The following is a 27,025-nucleotide window of genomic DNA, read 5'->3' as shown; positions in this document are numbered from 1 at the left end:
AATTTATGCTTTCGCCGTAAAACCTTTTTGAAATCGTAAAACGTGGTTAGATTAAGGAGATGTTTATCTTTCAAAGGGTGTAAAATAGTTGTATGTTTGAAAAATTTGAATTTTGACATTTATTTGGATTCAAATTTGCCGCTCTTGAAATGCACCTGCTGTTGATGGAGTGCACCACCTAGCCCATAGAGGTTAAACAAGCCACACAACAATCATTCAATCTGCAGTTGAAACAATAACAAAGCTGTCATTCCACCACTAGTTTGGTTATAAGATGATGATGGGGCTGGAGAAATGTAACTACTCTCAAATTCATAGACAGACCTTCGGATGCAAGAACTGACCATCCATGATATCAACATTATAGTTTCAACTATGTTGAGGCTGTACAGTGTTGATTTACATTGTTTCTAAACATTGGAGTAAAAAAAGCTTATTTGGGGTTCTGATGGGGTACAACAGTTGAACTAAGCTCATGAGGCATGTGTTACATTCTTCAAGAATCAATGGCTATAAATGAATAATTTAAAGTCCAAATATGGATGTAAAAATTGCAGATTTCCGCTTTAACACCAAACATCAGTTCAACAACTGCAGAGTTGTGCCTCTGTATTTAAGACAGTACTTACCAGTGTTAATCAGGGAATGGTTTCTCAAAACCATCTTACTGCTAAGTTCACCGTTAGAACCATTAGATGCCTTAAGATGCGTTTGGGAAACCGGGACAAGATATCCAGTTTCCTCCTCTTCTTCGTCCTCCTTTTTCGATGTGACAGTCATCTCCCCCTCCTTCTCTTTCACTCCATAAACTGCATCCTCCTCTTTCTCTGCCTCATCTTCTTTTACTGTAACATCCTCCTCCTCTTTCACTCTGAACGCGTCTTCCTCTTCTTTAACTGAAACGTCTTTCTCTTCTTCTTTCACGCTAACAGCCTCACCCTCTACTTGTTTTTGTATTGTAACATCCTTCTCTTCCTCCTCTTCTTTCACTAAAGTTTCTTTCTCCGTCCAGCAGACCTCCTCTTCTTTAACAGCAGGAGAGTAGCGTAGTGAACTCATGGTCGGGGATGTTAGCTAGCTAGCATTAGCGACTACCCTAGTTCTAAGCTAACTTAGCAAACCAGCTAGCGGACAAACAACGTAAATATATAATTAAATGGGCCAACAAGTACATACAACAGAAGTGTGTTTAATACACAGCGACTAATATACAACAAACCAGTGTAAAGAGCGTGAATGTTGTAGCTATGTTTGCTAGAAAGCTACCGAGGTGTCTGACTAGCTGTTGTTGTTGAAGGAGCGTCCCGTCCACTAGATTATACGTCACACTGGCAGCATCGCCTGAACCTAAAAGACGCACATCGCCATCTGCTGACTGGAGGGGGCAACGCAGTTGAGGAACCAAACGTTTATTTTTCATTTATTTCATAAAAGTTTAATATTACATTAAGTCGTTCAAAGAGAAGCATGTGTTGATTGATTCGTTTTTAATAAGTGAGAAATTAAAACAAACGTTACACCCACTACATATTTGCATTGAACCATACTTCTGACATGGATCATTTTTACCCCAGAGGCATATCTTGTATCATAGCCAAAATGTAGTTTATTCAATTCTTCATGACTTTGTCAATCAACTTGTTCTTAATAACTCTATATCATGGTTTAGTGTTTCTGTATCAATATGGACTTTTAACAAATTCAAATCCTTTGGAGTCATTTTGACCCCAGCCAAAAGCACCTTTGATAAATAGGACATTTATTTCAAATCAAAATTACATTGTATTGGTCACATACACATGTTTAGCAGATGTTATTGTGGGTGTAGCGAAATGCTTGTCTTTCTAGCTGCGACAGTGCAGTAATATATAACAAGTAATATCTAACAATTTCACAGCATATACCTAATACACACAAATATAAGTATTTGAATCTAGGTTTCTCTGTAGACATGATCCATCCCACCAGAGGGTGGAGGGGCACCTGTATCAGTGGTTTTGACCAGATAGACACCTGCAGACACACAGTATAGTGCCTCCCATGTACTCTCCTAAGATTGGACTTTTCTGTATCACGTGACTGTGTACAAAACTGCCAATGGTAGAAAACTCTGCCAGTGGTATACAGTGCATTTGTTAAGTATTCAGACCCCTTCACCTTTTCCAGATTCTCTTACGTTACAGCCTTATTCTAAAATTGAATCATTTCCCCCTCATCAATCTACACACAATACCCCATAATGACATCACAATAACCCATAATGACATCACAATACCCCATAATGACAAACCAAAAACATTTTTTTACATGTATTTACTTAAGTATCCGGACCCTTTGCTATGAGACTCGAAATTGAGCTCAGATGCATCCTGATTCCATTGATCATCCTTGAGATGTTTCTACAACTTGATTGGAGTCCACTTGTGGTAATATCAATTGATTAGACATGATTTGGAAAGGCACACACCTGTCTATATAAGGTCCCACAGTTTACAGTGTATGTCAGAGCAAAAACCAAGCCATGAGGTCAAAGGAATTGTCCATAGAGCTCTGAGACAGGATTGTGTCGAGGCACAGATCTGGGGAAAGGTATGGAAAAATATATTCAGTCTGCAGCATTGGAGGTCCCCAAGAACACAGTGGCTTCCATCATTCTTAAATGGAAGAAGTTTGGAACACCAAGACTCTTCCTAGAGCTGGCTGCCTGGCCAAACTGAGAAATCGGCGGAGAAGGGCCTTGGTCAGGGAGGTGAACAAGAACCTGATGTTCACTCTGACAGAGCTCCAGAGTTCCTCTGTGGAGATGGGAGAACCTTCCAGAAGGACAACCATCTCTGCAGCACTCCACATATCAGGCCTTTATGTAGCAATGATTAAATTGGCCAATTTTCTTTATTTCAATGGACAATTCTGTGAACTGTTCTGTGAAAAGGTGTTAGCTAGAGATGACATGCAGGAGCTTGCAGGGATTTGTAGTCTTGCATGTCATCTACTTTGATGCTAATTAGCATTTTTGAATCTGAGAGAAAAGAGACACAAATATATTGATACAAGTATTTATTATGAATCCCCATTAGTTCCAGCCAAGGCAGCAGCTACTCTTCCTGGGGTCCAGCTAAAATAAAAGCAGTTATACCATTTTAAAAACATTACAATAAATTCACAACACACTGTGTGTCCTCAGTCACCTTGTCCTAGAGAGATTTACATGTTTATCAAAACGTCACACCACGGTGAGCCTAAACAAAACACAGCCCTATGGGAAGAATGAATGGTGGAAAAACGATGTGAACCATTTCCCTGTTTGACCTGTAGTTGTTATGGATATTATGACTCTGCAGAGCCCCACAGTGGACGTGTCAAAATATGTTACATTGGTAAAGCACCCTTTATTTAACCTCAATGTCATCTTGTTTTTACATGGCATTGTAGATTTTAGCGGTATACGGGATGTATTTTGGATGTTTTCAGTGTATTTTCAACGCTTTCAGACAATGGATTAATCGCAATAAAAAAATTGTGCACTAACATTACACAAAGTGAACTCAAGTCTGACAGTCCAAACAAAATCACAAATTCTCAGTCAAAAACACAAGTCAGAACACAGCCTCTCTATTCTCTCATGTGATTTCAGGTCCTCTGACTGGGAAAATGTCTTTCCACAATGAGAGCAGTGGTATGTCTTCTTCTCTTGTGTATTTGTGTGTATTCTTTCATGCTCTTTCAGGTACCTTAACCGGATAAATCTCTTTCCACAGTGGGAGCAGTGGTGTGTCTTTTCTCCTGTGTGTATCCTCTCATGCTGGTTCAGGTTTCCTAACTGGGCAAAATGCTTTCCACAATGGGACCATTGGAAAGGCTTTTCTCCTGTGTGTGTCCTCTCATGCCTTTCCACGCTCCCTAACCACCTAAAACTCTTTCCGCACAAGGAGCAGTGGTAAGGCTTCTCTTCTGTGTGTATTCTCTTGTGTTCTCAGGCTCCCTAACTGAGTAAAACTCTTTCCACACTGGGAGCAGTGATGTCGTCCTGCTGGTTTGGATGACTCAGGGTCTGGTTCCTCTGAAGGACTCTTCCTGCTGTCAGAAGGAGAGTCTGGTCTCTCTCCTGTCAAAGACAAACAGATTATTTAATTAACTAAACAGAGACCTGAATGAAACCTCCACATGATAAAACTTCCTATGATGTTTAATCTAGACTAGATCCCTCAATCACCTGAAGTCAGTTTTCACAAGTATTATTAAACCCACTTCAAAATGCAGGTCTCTGTGTGCTTCTTAGGATGTCCAGGCAGGTGATTCACTTCCAACCGAAGTCTTGCAGGTGTTTACATGGTTTTCACATCTGCCAGGTCATCAAAAAATCTAATTTCAGTACCAGTGTATATATATATTTTTTGGGGGTACTTTTACACCTTTTTCTCACCAATTTCATGATATCCAATTGCAACTCCCCTACGGACTCGGGGGAGAGGCGAAGGTCGAGAGCCATGCGTCCTCTGAAACACGACCCTGCCAAGCCGCACTGCACATCTTGACACACTGCTCGTTTAACCCGGAAGCCAGCCACACCAATGTGTCGGAGGAAACACCGTCCAGCTGGCGACCAAAGTCAGCGTGCATGCTGACCGCCACAAGGAGTCGCTAGAGCACAATGGGACAAGGACGCCCCTGCCGGCCAAACCCTCCAAACCCTCCCCAAACATAACGCTTTGTATTCAGGATATAATGTTCATTTCTTTGCCACATTCTTTTGCAGTATTACTTTAGTGCCAACAGCCTCTCTATTCTCTCATGTGATTTCAGGTCCTCTGACTGGGAATGCTTCCTTCTTTTCACTCTGTCATTTAGGTTAGTATTGTGCAGTAACTAAAATGTTGTTGATCCATCCGCAGTTCTCATATCACAACCATTAAACACTGTAACTATTTTAAAGTCACCATTGGCCTCATGGTGAAATCTCTGAGCGGTTTCCTTCCTCTCCAGCAACTGAGTTAGGAAGGACACCTGTATCTTTGTAGTGACTGTGTGTATTGATACACCATCTAAAGTGTAATTAATAACTTCACCATGCTCAAAAGGATATTCAATGTCTGCTTTTTTTTTTACCCATCCACCAATACATGCCCTTCTTTGCGAGGCGTTGGAAAACCTCCCTGGTCTTTGTGGTTGAATCTGTGTTTGAAATTCACTGCTCAACTGAGGGACACTAGAGATAATTGTATGTGTGGGGTACAGAGATGAGGTATTCATTCAAATATCACGTTAAACACTATTATTGCACACAGAGTGAGTCTATGCAACTTATTGTGTGACTTTTTAAGCAAAACCTTTACTCTTGAACTTAATTAGGCTTTTAATTAAATGTGTAAACATTTCCAAAAACGTAATTCCACTTTGACATTATGGGATATTGAATCCATTTTAAATTCAGGCTGTAACACAACAAAATGTGGGACAAGTCAAGGGGTGCGAATACTTTCTGAAGGCCCTCCTATCCCCCCACCCAGCAATCTAATAGCATTCACTCCAAAAACTGCATCCCCCTATTTCTCTTCCTCCTCCTCTTTCACTGAAACGTCTTTCTCTTCTTCTTTCACTGTAACAGCCTCACCCTCTACTTTTTGTTTTACTGTGACATCCTCCGCTTCCACGACAACGTTCAGCCCCAGAGCTTCTTTCTCCGTCCAGCAGACCTCTTCCTTAACAGGAGGAGAGTAGCTTAGTGAACTCATGGTCGGGGATAATAGCTAGCTAGTTAGCATTAGCGACTAGCCTAGCGCTAGGCAAATTTTAGACATCTGCCTGACTAACAACGTAAATAAGAAAATAAATGGGGCAACTCGCTATAAAACAGAAGTATGTTTAAAACACATAGGCAAGTATGGACTGAAACAGTCTAAAAAGCTTGAACGTTTAGGCTACGTCGCCTAGCAAGCTACTGAAGTGACTGACTCGCTGTTGTTGTTGAAGTGTCCCGTCCACTAGATTATACGTCACACTGGCAGCATCGTTATCAGCTGACTGGAGTGGGTAACGCAGTATAAGGAAAAGTTTATTTTATTTCCTGACAAAAAAGGGTATTTTTAAAATGTATTTCATTAAATAATAATATTATATTGATACGTCCAAAGGAAAGCATGTGTTGATTGATTAGTAATGAATGAGAATTTTAACTTTACATCTAACGCTGCATTTAAGTCAATGTCATATTCATTCAGTCAAACAAACGCTCTGCTGCCTAGTTTAACAGTGATCTACGTTCTATGAAAGCTGCTGGAAGCAAACTGCAGAGTAGCTAGAGGAAAACAAAGCCAACTGTGCATCCTCAAGCCCTGGTATATCAACAGACTGTACAAACCTAACTGCATCCTCAGGCCCTGGTATATCAACAGACTGCATACAAACCTAACTACATCCTCAGGCCCTGGTATATCAACAGACTGCAAACAAACCTAACTACATCCCCAGTCCCTGGTATATCAACAGACTGCATACACAGAGGCACTGAACACGAAACGAAGAGCATTTACTTCACTGTACAATCTACCCCTTGATTCAGACCTGCCCCTCTGCTTCACACTGAGCCTCCCAGCTGCAGTTTCACCACATTCTCATTGACAACCCCAACATCTGTCTCTGAAATGGTCCATAAAATGAGGTCAACTACCTGCCCCTTGGACCCTATTCCCACAGGACTTAATTCAGGCAATAACAACGTGTGGAGACCATCATAGTATAGTAGTGGAGCTAGTAATGGAGCTAGTACAATAACAAGGTGTGGAGACCTTCATAGTACAGTAGTGGAGCCAGTACAATAACAAGGTGTGGAGACCATCATAGTATAGTAGTAGTACTAGTAGTGGAGCCAGTACAATAACAAGGTGGAGACCATCATAGTATAGTAGTGGGGCCAGTAAGGTAACAAGGTGTGGAGACCATCATAGTATAGTAGTGGAGCCAGTACAATAACAATGTGTGGAGACCATCATAGTATAGTAGTGGAGCTAGTAATGGAGCTAGTACAATAACAAGGTGTGGAGACCTCCATAGTACAGTAGTGGAGCCAGTACAATAACAAGGTGTGGAGACCATCATAGTATAGTAGTAGTACTAGTAGTGGAGCCAGTACAATAACAAGGTGTGGAGACCATCATAGTATAGTAGTAGTACTAGTAGTGGAGCCAGTACAATAACAAGGTGTGGAGACCATCATAGTATAGTAGTGGAGCCAGTACAATAACAAGGTGTGGAGACCATCATAGTATAGTAGTGGAGCCAGTACAATAACAAGGTGTGGACACCATCATAGTATAGTAGTGGAGCTAGTACAATAACAAGGTGTGGAGACCATCACAGTATAGTAGTGGAGCTAGTACAATAACAAGGTGTGGACACCATCATAGTATAGTAGTGGAGATAGTAGTGGAGCCAGTACAATAACAAGGTGTGGAGACCATCATAGTAAAGTAGTGGAGATAGTAGTGGAGCCAGTACAATAACAAGGTGTGGACACCATCATAGTATAGTAGTGGAGATAGTAGTGGAGCCAGTACAATAACAAGGTGTGGACACCATCATAGTATAGTAGTGGAGATAGTAGTGGAGCCAGTACAATAACAAGGTGTGGACACCATCATAGTATAGTAGTGGAGATAGTAGTGGAGCTAGTACAATAACAAGGTGTGGAGACCATCATAGTAAAGTAGTGGTACTAGACTGATTTGAGAAGAAATAGGGAATTATTTCTAAGTGCAAGGGTGCCAATATATTTGGCTGCAGCTGTATCCAATCAAAGTCATTTAGAAATATCCAAATCATATATCAAATCAAATTCAAGGTTGGAGTGAAGAATAGCAAAATGAAATGAAGCTATATAATAACTTAATAGATTAGAGTCCTGTCCAGGGGAAGAACTTGTACATCAAGCTGCCTCACACTACAGAAACAGGAGGTAGGCTCCTGTTACTATACTGTGGTACTGTATAGACTAGAGTCCTGTTACTATACTGTGGTACTGTATAGACTAGAGTCCTGTTACTATACTGTGGTACTGTATAGACTAGAGTCCTGTTACTATACTGTGGTAGTGTATAGACTAGAGTCCTGTTACTATACTGTGGTACTGTATAGACTAGAGTCCTGTTATTATACTGTGGTGCTCTATAGACTAGAGTCCTGTTACTATACTGTGGTACTGTATAGACTAGAGTCCTGTTACTATACTGTGGTACTGTATAGACTAGAGTCCTGTTACTATACTGTGGTACTGTATAGACTAGAGTCCTGTTACTATACTGTGGTAGTGTATAGACTAGAGTCCTGTCCAGGGGAAGTACTGTACATCAAGCTGCCTCACACTACAGAAACAGGAGGTAGGCTCCTGTTACTATACTGTGGTACTGTATAGACTAGAGTCCTGTTACTATACTGTGGTGCTCTATAGACTAGAGTCCTGTTACTATACTGTGGTACTGTATAGACTAGAGTCCTGTTACTATACTGTTGTACTGTATAGACTAGAGTCCTGTTATTATACTGTGGTGCTCTATAGACTAGAGTCCTGTTACTATACTGTGGTACTGTATAGACTAGAGTCCTGTTACTATACTGTTGTACTGTATAGACTAGAGTCCTGTTATTATACTGTGGTACTGTATAGACTAGAGTCCTGTTACTATACTGTGGTACTGTATAGACTAGAGTCCTGTTACTATACTGTGGTACTGTATAGACTAGAGTCCTGTTATTATACTGTGGTACTGTATAGACTAGAGTCCTGTTACTATACTGTGGTACTGTAGAGACTAGAGTCCTGTTACTATACTGTGGTACTGTATAGACTAGAGTCCTGTTACTATACTGTGGTAGTGTATAGACTAGAGTCCTGTTACTATACTGTGGTACTGTATATACTAGAGTCCTGTTACTATACTGTGGTACTGTATAGACTAGAGTCCTGTTACTATACTGTGGTACTGTATAGACTAGAGTCCTGTCCAGGGGAAGTACTGTACATCAAGCTGCCTCACACTACAGAAACAGCTCCTGCTACTGTGAGCCGTTCTGGCTCAGACAAGCCAAGGCTACTTACTTCCTTATATAATCATTTACATTTAGCAATATCCAAATGATATTATGAAAAATAGAGGGTTTATACTTGTATACAACCAATCAAAGCTAATAAAGAAAAACAAAATACACCTTAAAATATTTAATTGATTTTAGACATGATCAATATGAAAAAACAACAAAAACAGGCCTGTTGTTTTGGTCAGATTTTCATGTATGATTTCATTTAAACAATATGATTTAATGTGCCAAACTAAAACACTAATTTTCAGTCAAAAACACAAGTCAGAACACAGTCTCTCTATTCTCTCATGTGCTTTCAGGTCTTCTGACTGGGAAAATGTCTTTCCACAATGAGAGCAGTGGTATGTCTTCTCCTCCTGTGTATGTATTCTTTCATGCTTATTCAGATGCCTCAACCGGTTAAAACTCTTTCCACACAGGGAGCAGTGGTAGGGCTTTTCTTGTGTGTGTGTGTGTGTGTGTCCTCTCATGCTGTTTCAGGTTCACTAAACCCCTAAAATTCTTTCCACACTGGGAACATTGATAATGCTTCTCTCCTGTATGTATTCTTCCATGTAATTTCATGGACTTTAACAGGGTAAATCTCTTTCCACATATGGTGCATTGGTAAGGCTTTTCTCCTGTGCGTGTCCTCTCATGCTGTTTCAGGCTCATTAAACCCTTAAAACTCTTTCCACACTGGGAACAGTGATAAGGCTTCTCTCCTGTGTGTGTCCTCTTGTGCCGATTTAGGTTCCCTAACTGGGTAAAATTATTTCCACAGTGTGAACATTGGAAAGGATTTTCTCCAGTGTGAATTCTCTCATGTGTTTTCAGGCTTCCTAGCCAGGTAAAAGTCATTCCGCATTTGGAGCAGTGATAAGGCTTCTCTCCAGAGTGTATTCTCTTATGTATTAATAGGTACCCTAATTCGTTAAAACTCTTTCCACACTGGGAGCATTGGAAAGGTTTTTCTCCTGTGTGTGTCCTCTCATGCCTATTCAGGTTCCCTAACTTGGTAAAACTCTTTCCACAGTGGGAGCAGTGATGATGTCCTCCTGTTGCTTTGGGCATCTCTGGGCCTGATTCTGCTGATTCCCCTGAAGGACTCTTCCCTGGGTCTGATTCCCCTGATGGACTCTTCCCTGGGTCTGATTCCCCTGAAGGACTCTTCCCTGGGTCTGATTCCCCTGAAGGACTCTTCCCTGGGTCTGATTCCCCTGATGGACTCTTCCCTGGGTCTGATTCCCCTGAAGGACTCTTCCCTGGGTCTGATTCCCCTGAAGGACTCTTCCCTGGGTCTGATTCCCCTGAAGGACTCTTCCCTGGGTCTGATTCCCCTGAAGGACTCTTCCCTGGGTCTGATTCCCCTGATGGACTCTTCCCTGGGTCTGATTCCCCTGAAGGACTCTTCCCTGGGTCTGATTCCCCTGAAGGACTCTTCCCTGGGTCTGATTCCCCTGATGGACTCTTCCCTGGGTCTGATTCCCCTGAAGGACTCTTCCCTGGGTCTGATTCCCCTGAAGGACTCTTCCCTGGGTCTGATTCCCCTGAAGGACTCTTCCCTGGGTCTGATTCCCCTGAAGGACTCTTCCCTGGGTCTGATTCCCCTGATGGACTCTTCCCTGGGTCTGATTCCCCTGAAGGACTCTTCCCTGGGTCTGATTCCCCTGAAGGACTCTTCCCTGGGTCTGATTCCCCTGAAGGACTCTTCCCTGGGTCTGATTCCCCTGATGGACTCTTCCCTGGGTCTGATTCCCCTGAAGGACTCTTCCCTGGGTCTGATTCCACTGAAGGACTCTTCCCTGGGTCTGATTCCCCTGATGGACTCTTCCCTGGGTCTGATTCCCCTGAAGGACTCTTCCCGCTGTCAGAGGGATAGTCTGGTCTCTCTCCTGTCAAAGACAAACAGAGTATCTTAGTTACTTAGTTGTCTACTGTGCTGTACTGTGTGGCCAAACTGGTGAAACATATAAGTCTATGATTGGTTCAGATTTGGTCTTGTTTGGGGGAGGTCATTAAAATAATAGCCAGTGTGAAAAACAGTGGTCACCAAGGCATTCCTAGTCAATCATCAAACATTTCTGTAAAAACCCAATGTCTTTCCCGTTTGCTCCAGCAGTATTCTAAAGTGTTGTGAATTTAGCAGTAAAAATATATATTTTCCCAGCCTACAACACCCAGTTTCATCACTGCCCTTGTGACAGGTTAAAGGAAATACTCATAGCCTGTTATACATTAAAAAGTATTAGTAAGTTCATAGTATGTGAGGATCTTAAAACATTTAACGTTAAAAAGATCATGCATTCTGTATTAGTTGATAGAGATTGATAACATTCATATAATTGTGTTAAAAAGTTCAAATCCATCAAGCATACAAAGGGTAAGAATTGTAAAAGGAATGTGTAAACGTTATATTGATTACTTTATTTTGTGGTGCCTAATTGAAGGGGAAAAGTGTTCATCTATGATCTACTAAATGCTCTTAATCTATGAGCCTGAGATCGATTGCTCTGGTCTCCACCCAAGTTCGCGGGGAAATCGCGGTCTTTTCCTTATTGCAGTAAAAGTTCTCAGTGAGGAAACAATACCGTATCACACTCGTGATTATTTCTCCCCTTTTTCAGGTACGTTATTGATGATAAAACAGAGTCATTTAAATGTAATAACTCGCTAACATGTCAAGAGTGTTTAAGGTGTGTCTTAGTAACATCTTGAGGAAGTCAGAGTTAAGTTTTCAGAGAGTAATATGAGCCCTGCTCGGTTGCAGCGAAGGCTAGCTTCGTACTGAGAGTAGTTGCCATTTTATGTCGATCGTGAATGAACATGTGCGTTGCTAATAAGATATTTTGCGGTGTTATATGTATAATGGTTTTTCAAACACTTTATTGACTGTTGATAAATTGAGTTATGGTTTACTGAGTTAAAGCTTTGTGCTTGACAGTTATATTGAAATTAGTGTATGTTTCAGTGAATTACAGTGTATACTGTTGTGACTTGAATAAGCCTTGTACCCAACAACACTAGCTCTTTCCTGTAGATCTGTTGTTTTGTAAAATGTGTTACTTTTGTAAAATGTGTTACTTTGGTAAAATGATTGCAGTAAAAGTTCTGAGGAAACAATACCGTATCACTCTCGTGATTATTTCTCCCCTTTTTCAGGGGACCCTCTCCTGAGACTGAAAGCCCAGAGACTTGCACTTTGCCCGGGTGTGTGGTTTTGTCTGGGGGCTAAAATGAACATTCGAGGCCATCAAGCTACTATGCTCGGAGATACACTGCTCAAAAAAATAAAGGGAACACTAAAATAACACATCCTAGATCTGAATGAATGAAATAATCTTATTAAATACTTTTTTCTTTACATAGTTGAATGTGCTGACAACAAAAATCACACAAAAATAATCAATGGAAATCCAATTTATCAACCCATGGAGGTCTGGATTTGGAGTCACACTCAAAATTAAAGTGGAAAACCACACTACAGGCTGATCCAACTTTGATGTAATGTCCTTAAAACAAGTCAAAATGAGGCTCAGTAGTGTGTGTGGCCTCCACGTGCCTGTATGACCTCCGTACAACGCCTGGGCATGCTCCTGATGAGGTGGCGGATGGTCTCCTGAGGGATCTCCTCCCAGACCTGGACTAAAGCATCCGCCAACTCCTGGACAGTCTGTGGCGCAACGTGGCGTTGGTGGATGGAGCGAGACATGATGTCCCAGATGTGCTCAATTGGATTCAGGTCTGGGGAACGGGCGGGTCAGTCCATAGCATCAATGCCTTCCTTTTGCAGGAACTGCTGATACACTCCAGCCACATGAGGTCTAGCATTGTCTTGCATTAGGAGGAACCCAGGGCCAACAGCACCAGCATATGGTCTCACAAGGGGTCTGAGGATCTCATCTCAGTACCTAATGGCAGTCAGGCTACCTCTGGCGAGCACATGGAGGGCTGTGCGGCCCCCCCAAAGAAATGCCACCCCACACCATGACTGACCCACTGCCAAACCGGTCATGCTGGAGGATGTTGCAGGCAGCAGACCATTCTCCACGGCTTCTCCAGACTGTCACGTCAGTCACATGTGCTCAGTGTGAACCTGCTTTCATCTGTGAAGAGCACAGGGCGCCAGTGGCGAATTTGCCAATCTTGGTGTTCTCTGGCAAATGCCAAACGTCCTGCACGGTGTTGGGCTGTAAGCACAACCCCCACCTGTGGACGTCGGGCCCTCATACCACCCTCATGGAGTCTGTTTCTGACCGTTTGAGCAGACACATGCACATTTGTGGCCTGCTGGAGGTCATTTTGCAGGGCTCTGGCAGTGCTCCTCCTTGCACAAAAGCAGAGGTAGCGGTCCTGCTGCTGGGTTGTTGCCCTCCTACGGCCTCCTCCACGTCTCCTGATGTACTGGCCTGTCTCCTGGTAGCGCCTCCATGCTCTGGACACTACGCTGACAGACACAGCAAACCTTCTTGCCACAGCTCGCATTGATGTGCCATCCTGGATGAGCTGCACTACCTGAGCCACTTGTGTGGGTTGTAGACTCCGTCTCATGCTACCACTAGAGTGAAAGCACTGCCAGCATTCAAAAGTGACCAAAACATCAGCCAGGAAGCATAGGAACTGAGAAGTGGTCTGTGTTCACCACCTGCAGAACCACTCCTTTATTGGGGGTGTCTTGCTAATTGCCTATAATTTCCACCTGTTGTCTATTCCATTTGCACAACAGCATGTGAAATGTATTGTCAATCAGTGTTGCTTCCTAAGTGGACAGTTTGATTTCACAGAAGTGTGATTGACTTGGAGTTACATTGTGTTGTTTAAGTGTTCCCTTTATTTTTTTGAGCAGTATAGTTTTCATTCCACTGGATATTATAAGGTGAATGCACCAATTTGTAAGTCGCTCTGGATAAGAGCGTCTGCTAAATGTCTTAAATGTAAATGTAATTTCAACTGAGGTCGTGGCTACGATTCAGACCTGAATACAAGAGGTTTCTGATACTTTCAAAGCAGATTGAACTAATCTGTGAAACAAGACTGTGCCTGTTATGGCCTCACTCAAAACAGTTACACACCACGATGATTGCAGCACTTTACACCTGACTACCTCTCTGGAGGCTGACGAGAATCACTGCTGATCTGATAAAGGTACGGGAGAGCTGTGTGAGCTTAGAGGGATTTTCTCACCGCAATATCCTAAAACCGATATTACATTTCTGGCCAATACCGATATCCTATTTTTCTCCTTGCCCCAAAAAATGATAGCGATATTAAAACTTTTAGCGGCCTTTTAAGCATTCTAGTACAGTTAAATAGTTAACACACACACACACACACACACACGGATGCAGCGGTCTAAGCCAATGCATCTCAGTACAAGAGGCGTCACTACAGTCCCTGGTTCGAATCCAGGCTGAATGATTGGGAGTCCCACAGTAGTTGTCTGTTATTGGTGTAGACTGGACGACAAAGGAGAGGGATCCAATATGTGGATAGGAAGATACAAATTATCATTATTACTGGAAAATATTCATTTAAAATCCAGGAATTTTAAAACTTTAGCTCTCTAGGTCAAGCCAGTAGGTTACAGTAAGTTGTAACTCTCTAGGTCATGCCAGTAGGCTACAGTAGGTTGTATCTCTCTAGGTCATGCCAGTAGGTTGTATCTCTCTAGGTCATGCCAGTAGGCTACAGTAGGTTACAACTCTCTAGGTCATGCCAGTAGGTTACATCTCTCTAGGTCATGCCAGTAGGTTACAGTAGGTTGTAACTCTCTAGGTCATGCCAGTAGGTTACAGTAGGTTGTATCTCTCTAGCTCATGCCAGTAGGTTACAGTATCAAATCAAATTTATTTTTATATAGCCCTTCGTACATCAGCTGATATTCTCAAAGTGCTGTACAGAAACCCAGCCTAAAACCCCAAACAGCAAGCAAAGCATGTGAAAGAAGCACGGTGGCTAGGAAAAACTCCCTAGGAAAAACTCCCTAGAAAGGCCAAAAACCTAGGAAGAAACCTAGAGAGGAACCAGGCTATGAGGGGTGGCCAGTCCTCTTCTGGCTGTGCAGGGTGGATATTATAACAGAACATGGTCAAAATGTTAAAATGTTCATAAATGACCAGCATGGTCAAATAATAATAATCATAGTAGTTGTCGAGGGTGCAACAAGCACGTCCGGTGAACAGGTCAGGGTTCCATAGCCGCAGGCAGAACAGTTGAAACTGGAGCAGCAGCACGGCCAGGTGGACTGGGGACAGCAAGGAGTCATCATACCAGGTAGTCCTGAGGCATGGTCCTAGGGCTCAGGCCCTCCGAGAGAAAGACAGAAAGAGAGAAAGAGAGAATTAGAGAGAGCATATTTAAATACACACAGGACACCGGATAAGACAAGAGAAATACTCCAGATGTAACAGACTGACCCTAGCCCCCCGACACAAACTACTGCAGCATAAATACTGGAGGCTGAGACAGGAGGGATCAGAAGACACTGTGGCCCCATCCGATGATACCCCCGGACAGGGCCAAACAGGCAGGATATAACCCCACCCACTTTGCCAAAGCACAGCCCCCACACCACTAGAGGGATGTCTCCAACCACCAACTTACCGTCCTAAGACAAGGCCGAGTATAGCCCACAACGATCTCCGCCATGGCACAACCCAAGGGGGGGGGCGCCAACCCAGACAGGAAGACCACGTCAGTGACTCAACCCACTCAAGTGACGCACCCCTCCCATGGACGGCATGGAAGAACACCAGTAGGCCAGTGACTCAGCCCCTGTAAAAGGGTTAGAGGCAGAGAATCCCAGTGGAAAGAGGGGAACCTGCAAGGCAGAGACAGCAAGGGCGGTTCGTTGCTCCAGCCTTTCCGTTCCTCTTCACACTCCTGGGCCAGACTATACTTAATCATAGGACCTACTGAAGAGATAAGTCTTCAGTAAAGACTTAAAGGTTGAGACTGAGTCTGCGTCTCTCACATTGGTAGGCAGACCATTCCATAAAAATGGAGCTCTATAGGAGAAAGCCCTACCTCCAGCCGTTTGCTTAGAAATTCTAGGGACAATTAGGAGGCCTGCGTCTTGTGTAGGTATGTACGGCAGGACCAAATCGGAAAGATAGGTAGGAGCAAGCCCATGTAATGCTTTGTAGGTTAGCAGTAAAACCTTGAAATCAGCCCTTGCCTTAACCTCTATGGGCTAGGTGGGACGCTTGCACCTACGTAACAGCCACTGCCAGCCTGTGGCGCGATTTTCAAAACCTTAAAAATCCTATTACTTCAATTTCTCAAACATATGACTATTTTACAGCCATTTAAAGACAAGACTCTCGTTAATCTAACCACACTGTCCGATTTCAAAAAGGCTTTACAACGAAAGCAAAACATTAGATTATGTCAGCAGAGTACCAAGCCAGAAATAATCAGACACCCATTTTTCAAGCCAGCATATAATGTCACCAAAACCCAGAAGACAGCTAAATGCAGCACTCACCTTTGATGATCTTCATCAGATGACAACCCTAGGACATTATGTTATACAATACATGCATGTTTTGTTCAATCAAGTTCATATTTATATCAAAAACCAGCTTTTTACATTAGCATGTGACGTTCAGAACTAGCATACCCCCCGCAAACTTCCGGGGAATTCGCTAACATTTTACTAAATTACTCACGATAAACGTTCACAAAAAGCATAACAATTATTTTAAGAATTATAGATACAGACCTCCTCTATGCACTCGATATGTCCGATTTTAAAATAGCTTTTTGGTGAAAGCACATTTTGCAATATTCTAAGTACATAGCCCAGGCATCACAGGCTCGCTATTTAGACACCCGGCAAGTTTAGCACTCACCATAATCATATTTACTATTATAAAAGTTTGATTACCTTTTGTTGTCTTCCTCAGAATGCACACCCAGGACTGCTACTTCAATAACAAATGTTGGTTTGGTCCAAAATAATCCATCGTTATATCCGAATAGCGGCGTTTTGTTCGTGCGTTCCAGACACTATCCGAAATAGTAAAGAAGTGTCGCGCGCATGGCGCAATTCGTGACAAAATTCTAAATATTCCATTACCGTACTTCGAAGCATGTCAACCGCTGTTTAAAATCAATTTTTAAAACATTTTTCTCGTAGAAAAGCGATAATATTCCGACAGGGAATCTCCTTTTCGGCAAACAGAGGAAAAAATCCCAAAGGCGGGGGCGGTCGGGGTCACGCGCATAAGCCCAGTGTCCCTTGATCGGCCACTTGAGAAAGGCGATAATGTGTTTCAGCCTGGGGCTGGAATGACGACATTCTGTTTTTTCCCGGGCTCTGAGCGCCTATGGACGACGTGGGAAGTGTCACGTTAGAGCAGAGATCCTTAGTAAATGATAGCGATGGAAAAGAAGTTCAAGAAATGGTCAGACAGGCCACTTCCTGTAAAGGAATCTCTCAGGTTTTGACCTGCCATTTGAGTTCTGTTATACTCACAGACACCATTCAAACAGTTTTAGAAAATTTAGGGTGTTTTCTATCCATATGTAATAAGTATATGCATATTCTAGTTACTGGGTAGGAGTGGTAACCAGATTAAATCGGGTATGTTTTTTATCCAGCCGTGTCAATACTGCCCCCTAGCCCTAACAGGTTAACAGGAAGCCAGTGTAGGGAGGCTAGCACTGGAGTAATATGATCAAATTTTTTGGTTCTAGTCAGGATAGTAGCAGCCGTATTTAGCACTAACTGAAGTTTATTTAGTGCTTTATCCGGGTAGCCGGAAATTAGAGCATTGCAGTAGTCCAGCCTAGAAGTAACAAAAGCATGGATTAATTTTTCTGCGTCATTTTTGGACAGAAAATTTCTGATTTTTGCAATGTTACGTAGATGGAAAAAAGCTGTCCTTGAAACAGTCTTGATATGTTCTTCAAAAGAGAGATCAGGGTCCAGAGTAACGCCGAGGTCCTTCACAGTTTTATTTGAGACGACTGTACAACCATCCAGATTAATTGTCAGATTCAACAGAAGATCTCTTTGTTTCTTGGGACCTAGAACAAGCATCTCTGTTTTGTCCGAGTTTAAAAGTAGAAAGTTTGCAGCCATCCACTTCTTTATGTCTGAAACACAGGCTTCTAGCGAGGGCAATTTTGGGGCTTCACCATGTTTCATTGAAATGTACAGCTGTGTGTCGTCCGCATAGCAGTGAAATTTAACATTATGTTTTCGAATGACATCCCCAAGAGGTAAAATATATAGTGAAAACAATAGTGGTCCTAAAACGGAACCTTGAGGAACACCGAAATTTACAATTGATTTGTCAGAGGACAAACCATTCACAGAGACAAACTGATATCTTTCCGACAGATAAGATCGAAACCAGGCCAGAACTTGTCCATGTAGACCAATTTGGGTTTCCAATCTCTCCAAAAGAATGTGGTGATCGATGGTATCAAAAGCGGCACTAAGATCTAGGAGCACGAGGACAGATGCAGAGCCTCGGTCTGACGTCATTAAAAGGTAATTTACCACCTTCACAAGTGCAGTCTCAGTGCTATGATGGGGTCTAAAACCAGACTGAAGCGTTTCGTATACATTGTTTGTCTTCAGGAAGGCAGTGAGTTGCTGTGCAACAGCTTTTTCTAAAATTTTTGAGAGGAATGGAAGATTCGATATAGGCCGATAGTTTTTTTATAATTTCTGGATCAAGATTCGGCTTTTTCAAGAGAGGCTTTATTACTGCCACTTTTAGTGAGCTTGGTACACATCCGGTGGATAGAGAGCCGTTTATTATGTTCAACATAGGAGGGCCAAGCACAGGAAGCAGCTCTTTCAGTAGTTTAGTTGGAATAGGGTCCAGTATGCAGCTTGAGGGTTTGGAGGCCATGATTATTTTCATCATTGCGTCAAGGGATATAGTACTAAAACACTTTAGTATCTCCCTTGATCCTAGGTCCTGGCAGAGTTGTGCAGACTCAGGACAATGGAGCTTTGGAGGAATACCCAGATTTAAAGAGGAGTCTGTAATTTGCTTTCTAATGATCATGATCTTTTCCTCAAAGAAGTTCATAAATTTATTACTGCTGAAGTGAAAGCCATCCTCCATTTGCGAAGGCTGCTTTTTAGTTAGCTTTGCGACAGTATCAAAAATAAATTTCGGATTGTTCTTATTTTCCTCAATTAAGTTGGAAAAATAGGATGATCGAGCAGCAGTAAGGGCTCTTCGATACTGCACGGTACTGTCTTTCCAAGCTAGTCGGAAGACTTCCAGTTTGGTGTGGCGCCATTTCCGTTCCAATTTTCTGGAAGCTTGCTTCAGAGCTCGTGTATTTTCTGTATACCAGGGAGCTAGTTTCTTATGACAGATGTTTTTAGTTTTTAGGGGTGCAACTGCATCTAGGGTATTGCGCAAGGTTAAATTGAGTTCTTCGGTTAGGTGGTTAACTGATTTTTGTCCTCTGACGTCCTTGGGTAGGCAGAGGCAGTCTGGAAGGGCATCAAGGAATCTTTGGGTTGTCTGAGAATTTATAGCACGACTTTTAATGCTCCTTGGTTGGGGTCTGAGCAGATTATTCGTTGCAATTGCAAACGTAATAAAATGGTGGTCCGATAGTCCAGGATTATGAGGAAAAACATTTAGATCCACAACATTTATTCCATGGGACAAAACTAGGTCCAGAGTATGACTGTGGCAGTGAGTAGGTCCAGAGACATGTTGGACAAAACCCACTGAGTCGATGATGGCTCCGAAAGCCTTTTGGAGTGGGTCTGTGGACTTTTCCATGTGAATGTTAAAGTCACCAAAAATTAGAATATTATCTGCTATGACTACAAGATCCGATAGGAATTCAGGGAACTCAGTGAGGAACACTGCATATGGCCCAGGAGGCCTATAAACAGTAGCTATAAAAAGTGAGTGAGTAGGCTGCATAGATTTCATGACTAGAAGCTCAAAAGACGAAAACGTCATTGTTGTTTTTTTTTTTGTAAATTGAAATTTGCTATCGTAAATGTTAGCAACACCTCCGCCTTTGCCGGATGCACGGGGGGTATGGTCACTAATGTAACCAGGGGGTGAGGCCTCATTTAACACAGTAAATTCATCAGGCTTAAGCCATGTTTCAGTCAGGCCAATCACATCAAGATTATTATCAGTGATTAGTTCATTGACAACAGTAGGTTGTATCTCTCTAGGTCATGCCAGTAGGTTAAAGTAGGTTGTATCTCTCTAGGTCATGCCAGTAGGTTAAAGTAGGTTGTATCTCTCTAGGTCATGCCAGTAGGTTACAGTAGGTTATCTCTCTAGGTCATGCCAGTAGGTTACAACTCTCTAGGTCATGCCAGTAGGTTACAGTAGGTTGTATCTCTCTAGGTCATGCAAGTAGGCTACAGTAGGTTGTAACTCTCTAGGTCATGCCAGTAGGCTACAGTAGGTTGTATCTCTCTAGGTCATGCCAGTAGGCTACAGTACGTTGTAACTCTCTAGGTCATGCCAGTAGGCTACAGTAGGTTGTATCTCTCTAGGTCATGCCAGTAGGCTACAGTAGGTTGTAACTCTCTAGGTCATGCCAGTAGGTTACAGTCGGTTGTATCTCTCTAGGTCATGCCAGTAGGCTACAGTAGGTTGTAACTCTCTAGGTCATGCCAGTAGGTTACATCTCTCTAGGTCATGCCAGTAGGTTACAGTAGGTTGTATCTCTCTAGGTCATGCCAGTAGGTTAAAGTAGGTTGTAACTCTAGGTCATGCCAGCAGGTTGCAGTAGGTTGTATCTCTCTAGGTCATGCCAGTAGGTTACATCTCTCTAGGTCATGCCAGTAGGTTACAGTAGGTTGTAACTCTCTAGGTCATGCCAGTAGGTTACAGTAGGTTGTATCTCTCTAGGTCATGCCAGTAGGTTACAGTAGGTTGTATCTCTCTAGGTCATGCCATTAGGTTACAGTAGGTTGTATCTCTCTAGGTCATGCCATTAGGCTACAGTAGGTTGTATCTCTCTAGGTCATGCCAGTAGGTTACATCTCTCTAGGTCATGCCAGTAGGTTACAGTAGGTTGTATCTCTCTAGGTCATGCCAGTAGGCTACAGTAGGTTGTAACTCTAGGTCATGCCAGTAGGTTACAGTAGGTTGTAACTCTCTAGGTCATGCCAGTAGGTTGTATCTCTCTAGGTCATGCCAGTAGGTTACAGTAGGTTGTATCTCTCTAGGTCATGCCAGTAGACTACAGTAGGTTGTAACTCAATAGGTCATGCCAGTAGGTTACATCTCTCTAGGTCATGCCAGTAGATTACAGTAGGTTGTAACTCTCTAGGTCATGCCAGTAGGCTACAGTAGGTTGTAACTCTCTAGGTCATGCCAGTAGGCTACAGTAGGTTGTATCTCTCTAGGTCATGCCAGTAGGTTACAGTAGGTTGTATCTCTCTAGGTCATGCCAGTAGGTTACAGTAGGTTGTAACTCTCTAGGTCATGCCAGTAGGCTACAGTAGGTTGTAACTCTAGGTCATTCTAATAGGCTACAGTAGGTTGTAACTCTCTAGGTCATGCCAGTAGGCTACAGTAGGTTGTATCTCTCTAGGTCATGCCAGTAGGTTACAGTAGGTTGTAACTCTCTAGGTCATGCCAGTAGGCTACAGTAGGTTGTAACTCTCTAGGTCATGCCAGTAGGCTACAGTAGGTTGTAACTCTCTAGGTCATGCCAGTAGGTTACATCTCTCTAGGTCATGCCAGTAGGTTACAGTAGGTTGTAACTCTCTAGGTCATGCCAGTAGGTTACATCTCTCTAGGTCATGCCAGTAGGTTACAGTAGGTTGTAACTCTCTAGGTCATGCCAGTAGGTTAAAGTAGGTTGTAACTCTCTAGGTCATGCCAGTAGGTTACATCTCTCTAGGTCATGCCAGTAGGTTACAGTAGGTTGTAACTCTCTAGGTCATTCTAATAGGCTACAGTAGGTTGTAACTCTCTTGGTCATGCCAGTAGGCTACAGTAGGTTGTATCTCTCTAGGTCATGCCAGTAGGTTACAGTAGGTTGTATCTCTCTAGGTCATGCCAGTAGGCTACAGTACGTTGTAACTCTCTAGGTCATGCCAGTAGGCTACAGTAGGTTGTATCTCTCTTGGTCATGCCAGTAGGCTACAGTAGGTTGTATCTCTCTAGGTCATGCCAGTAGGCTACAGTAGGTTGTAACTCTCTAGGTCATGCCAGTAGGTTACATCTCTCTAGGTCATGCCAGTAGGTTACAGTAGGTTGTATCTCTCTAGGTCATGCCAGTAGGTTAAAGTAGGTTGTAACTCTAGGTCATGCCAGCAGGTTGCAGTAGGTTGTAACTATCTAGGTCATGCCAGTAGGTTACATCTCTCTAGGTCATGCCAGTAGGTTACAGTAGGTTGTAACTCTCTAGGTCATGCCAGTAGGTTACAGTAGGTTGTATCTCTCTAGGTCATGCCAGTAGGTTACAGTAGGTTGTATCTCTATAGGTCATGCCAGTAGGTTACAGTAGGTTGTATCTCTCTAGGTCATGCCATTAGGCTACAGTAGGTTGTATCTCTCTAGGTCATGCCATTAGGCTACAGTAGGTTGTATCTCTCTAGGTCATGCCAGTAGGTTACAGTAGGTTGTATCTCTCTAGGTCATGCCAGTAGGTTACAGTAGGTTGTAACTCTAGGTCATGCCAGTAGGTTGTATCTCTCTAGGTCATGCCAGTAGGTTACAGTAGGTTGTATCTCTCTAGGTCATGCCAGTAGACTACAGTAGGTTGTAACTCTCTAGGTCATGCCAGTAGGTTACATCTCTCTAGGTCATGCCAGTAGGTTACAGTAGGTTGTAACTCTCTAGGTCATGCCAGTAGGTTAAAGTAGGTTGTAACTCTCTAGGTCATTCTAATAGGCTACAGTAGGTTGTAACTCTCTAGGTCATGCCAGTAGGTTACAGTAGGTTGTATCTCTCTAGGTCATGCCAGTAGGTTACAGTAGGTTGTAACTCTCTAGGTCATGCCAGTAGGTTACAGTAGGTTGTAACTCTCTAGGTCATGCCAGTAGGCTACAGTACGTTGTAACTCTCTAGGTCATGCCAGTAGGTTACATCTCTCTAGGTCATGCCAGTAGGTTACAGTAGGTTGTAACTCTCTAGGTCATGCCAGTAGGTTACATCTCTCTAGGTCATGCCAGTAGGTTACAGTAGGTTGTAACTCTAGGTCATGCCAGTAGGTTGTATCTCTCTAGGTCATGCCAGTAGGTTACAGTAGGTTGTATCTCTCTAGGTCATGCCAGTAGACTACAGTAGGTTGTAACTCTCTAGGTCATGCCAGTAGGTTACATCTCTCTAGGTCATGCCAGTAGGTTACAGTAGGTTGTAACTCTCTAGGTCATGCCAGTAGGTTAAAGTAGGTTGTAACTCTCTAGGTCATTCTAATAGGCTACAGTAGGTTGTAACTCTCTAGGTCATGCCAGTAGGTTACAGTAGGTTGTATCTCTCTAGGTCATGCCAGTAGGTTACAGTAGGTTGTAACTCTCTAGGTCATGCCAGTAGGCTACAGTAGGTTGTAACTCTCTAGGTCATGCCAGTAGGTTACAGTAGGTTGTAACTCTCTAGGTCATGCCAGTAGGCTACAGTAGGTTGTAACTCTCTAGGTCATGCCAGTAGGTTACATCTCTCTAGGTCATGCCAGTAGGTTACAGTAGGTTGTAACTCTAGGTCATGCCAGTAGGTTAAAGTAGGTTGTAACTCTCTAGGTCATGCCAGTAGGTTACATCTCTCTAGGTCATGCCAGTAGGTTACAGTAGGTTGTAACTCTCTAGGTCATGCCAGTAGGCTACAGTAGTTTGTAACTCTCTAGGTCATTCTAATAGGTTACAGTAGGTTGTAACTCTCTAGGTTATGCCAGTAGGTTACAGTAGGTTGTAACTCTCTAGGTCATGCCAGTAGGCTACAGTAGGTTGTAACTCTCTAGGTCATGCCAGTAGGTTACATCTCTCTAGGTCATGCCAGTAGGTTACAGTAGGTTGTAACTCTCTAGGCCATGCCAGTAGCCTACAGTAGGTTGTAACTCTCTTGGTCATGCCAGTAGGCTACAGTAGGTTGTATCTCTCTAGGTCATGCCAGTAGGCTACAGTAGGTTGTATCTCTCTAGGTCATGCCAGTAGTATACAGTAGGTTGTAATTCTCTAGTTCATGCCAGTAGGTTATATCTCTCTAAGTCATGCCAGTAGGTTACAGTAGGTTGTAACTCTCTAAGTCATGCCAGTAGGTTACAGTAGGTTGTAACTCTCTAGGTCATGCCAGTAGGTTACAGTAGGTTGTAACTCTCTAGGTCATGCCAGTAGGTTACAGTAGGTTGTAACTCTCTAGGTCATGCCAGTAGGCTACAGTAGGTTGTAACTCTCTAGGTCATGCCAGTAGGTTACATCTCTCTAGGTCATGCCAGTAGGTTACAGTAGGTTGTAACTCTCTAGGTCATGCCAGTAGGTTACATCTCTCTAGGTCATGCCAGTAGGTTACAGTAGGTTGTAACTCTAGGTCATGCCAGTAGGTTGTATCTCTCTAGGTCATGCCAGTAGGTTACAGTAGGTTGTAACTCTCTAGGTCATGCCAGTAGGCTACAGTAGGTTGTAACTCTCTAGGTCATGCCAGTAGGTTACAGTAGGTTGTAACTCTCTAGGTCATGCCAGTAGGCTACAGTAGGTTGTAACTCTCTAGGTCATGCCAGTAGGTTACATCTCTCTAGGTCATGCCAGTAGGTTACATCTCTCTAGGTCATGCCAGTAGGTTACAGTAGGTTGTAACTCTCTAGGTCATGCCAGTAGGTTAAAGTAGGTTGTAACTCTCTAGGTCATGCCAGTAGGTTACATCTCTCTAGGTCATGCCAGTAGGTTACAGTAGGTTGTAACTCTCTAGGTCATGCCAGTAGGCTACAGTAGGTTGTAACTCTCTAGGTCATTCTAATAGGTTACAGTAGGTTGTAACTCTCTAGGTTATGCCAGTAGGTTACAGTAGGTTGTAACTCTCTAGGTCATGCCAGTAGGCTACAGTAGGTTGTAACTCTCTAGGTCATGCCAGTAGGTTACATCTCTCTAGGTCATGCCAGTAGGTTACAGTAGGTTGTAACTCTCTAGTTCATGCCAGTAGGTTATATCTCTCTAGGTCATGCCAGTAGGCTACAGTAGGTTGTAACTCTCTAGGTCATGCCAGTAGGTTACAGTAGGTTGTAACTCTCTAGGTCATGCCAGTAGGTTACAGTAGGTTGTATCTCTCTAGGTCATGCCAGTAGGCTACAGTAGGTTGTATCTCTCTAGGTCATGCCAGTAGGTTACAGTAGGTTGTATCTCTCTAGGTCATGCCAGTAGGCTACAGTAGGTTGTAACTCTCTTGGTCATACCAGTAGGCTACAGTAGGTTGTATCCAAGTGGAAACAATTATCAACCCAATGAGGAAAGTGTTGAATTTGGTCAACAACAAAATGAATGGCTTATTTGCTACATGAGGTTTACTTGATCCAACATAAGTTTTGTAATTCTTCAGTTGTTATGTGGACACGTGACATACCGACAACTTTGATAGAAACACTATAGGAGTTGTCTCCAGATCGCTATGCATATTCATGCTAGTAGCTTAGCATCTCTCTCCATTGAATACAGGCGGTTGACGACAACAACCCTCATAGAATATAAACAATAGATTACAATAATAAGATGTATCCACCAATCCAAAGACAGGATAGGTGGGAGCGAGACAACACACAGTGCAGCTTTGTGGACAACGACTCCCCTTGTTAGGACGGAGAGACATCTTGTCAGTATATGCATAATCTTTGGTGTAGCCAACCCAACTCTCACATGGCTCTATTGAGGGGAACGGTGTGTAGTAAAACATCACTACATTAAAATCACTACATGCCGTGGCCCCCGAAGTCTGCGGTCAGCAGATAGACCCTTCTCAAATATATATGTTAAGTGACTTTTTGGAAACGGAAAGGAGAAAACAAGGCTTAGCTTGTTCTCTACGTCCTGATTCTAGACATATCAGTCATCATCCCAGGGCCCTCCGTTGAAGAGGTATTGACGAGCCAACTCCGAATATCCAAAGTTAAAAACTAATTGAAGGCGGTACTTACTGGTGTTACTCAGATCTCCTGTCTCCTCCTCTTCATCTTCCAATGTGACAGTAATCTCTCCTTCCTTCTTCACTCCAAAAACAGCATCATCCTCTTCTTCCTCTTGTTTAACTGAAACGTCTTTCTCTTCATCTTTCACTGTAACAACCTCACCCTCTACTTCTTGTTTTACTGTAACATCCTCCTCTTCCTTCTCCTCTTTCACGACAATGTTCAGCCCCAGAGCTTCTTTCTCCGTCCAGCAGACCTCCTCTTCTTTAACAGGAGGGGAGTAGTTTAGGGAGCTCATGTTCGGGGATGTTAGCTAGCTAGCTATCATTAGCGACCAGGCTAATGCTAACTTAACCAGCCAGCTACTATAGCTGACTAATAAAAAAAATAACGTAATATTAAATTAAATAGGTTAACAAGTAGATACGACAGAAGTGTGTCTAAAACACAGTAGCTAATATAGACCGAAAGCGTATAAATATCTTGAATGTTTAGGCTATGTTCGCTAGCAAGCTACCGAGGTGGTTGACGAGCTGTTTATGAAGAACCGTCCACTAGATTATACGTCACGCTGCAGCATCGCCTGAAAGACGCACATCGCCGTCTGCTGACTGGAGGGAAACGCAGTTGAGGATCAGATTTTATATTCAGACTAAGATTATTTTACATGGATTTAATTAAATAATACTATTATATTGAGACATACAAAGACAGGAATGTGTTGGTTGATTAGTGCTAATAATGTTTTACTACAGCACATTTAAGGCAGTTTTATTCAGTCAAACAACATCTAAATAAGTAGCCAGCTACTGTAGGTCTATACTGCTCCTACATGGTGTAACAATACATCATGTAGATGTATATAATGAACAGACTAGGT

The 27,025-nt window shown here is 42.8% G+C and overlaps 3 protein-coding genes across 3 annotated transcripts in view; all 3 read right to left on the bottom strand.

The window, feature by feature from the left end:
* Window positions 1-1,288, bottom strand: part of LOC145863054 (uncharacterized) — a 29,867-nt gene extending 28,579 nt beyond the window's left edge. Inside the window, exon 1 of the mRNA XM_082968269.1 lies at window positions 630-1,288. Within this exon, the coding sequence (XP_082824395.1) occupies window positions 630-1,059 (430 nt within the window). The 5' untranslated portion in view covers window positions 1,060-1,288. The remainder of the gene's footprint in view (window positions 1-629) is intronic.
* A 7,908-nt stretch (window positions 1,289-9,196) lies between these two features.
* Window positions 9,197-10,998, bottom strand: LOC145863077 (uncharacterized; the record flags this gene model as incomplete). Its single annotated transcript, XM_082968315.1, has 1 exon — window positions 9,197-10,998. A coding segment is annotated over one exon (1,506 nt), but the record flags the coding sequence as incomplete, so codon positions are not given.
* Window positions 10,998-26,684, bottom strand: LOC145863113 (uncharacterized). Its single transcript, XM_082968318.1, has 2 exons — window positions 26,155-26,684; window positions 10,998-15,378 (listed from the first exon to the last, which is right to left on the bottom strand). The coding sequence occupies exons 1-2, from the start codon at window positions 26,441-26,443 to the stop codon at window positions 15,365-15,367; spliced, it is 303 nt and encodes a 100-aa protein (XP_082824444.1). The 5' UTR covers window positions 26,444-26,684; the 3' UTR covers window positions 10,998-15,364.
* Between the last annotated feature and the right edge of the window lie 341 nt (window positions 26,685-27,025).

Source organism: Salmo salar, chromosome 02 (genome assembly GCF_965601325.2).
Source record: "Salmo salar chromosome 02, fSalSal1, whole genome shotgun sequence".
Classification (NCBI taxonomy): domain Eukaryota; kingdom Metazoa; phylum Chordata; class Actinopteri; order Salmoniformes; family Salmonidae; genus Salmo; species Salmo salar.
This window is presented reverse-complemented; position numbering and strand designations above follow the sequence as displayed.

Excerpts from the sequence above, each read along its gene's own strand:
- LOC145863113 (XM_082968318.1), bottom strand. The coding sequence starts at position 26,443 with ATGAGCTCCCTAAACTACTCCCCTCCTGTTAAAGAAGAGGAGGTCTGC.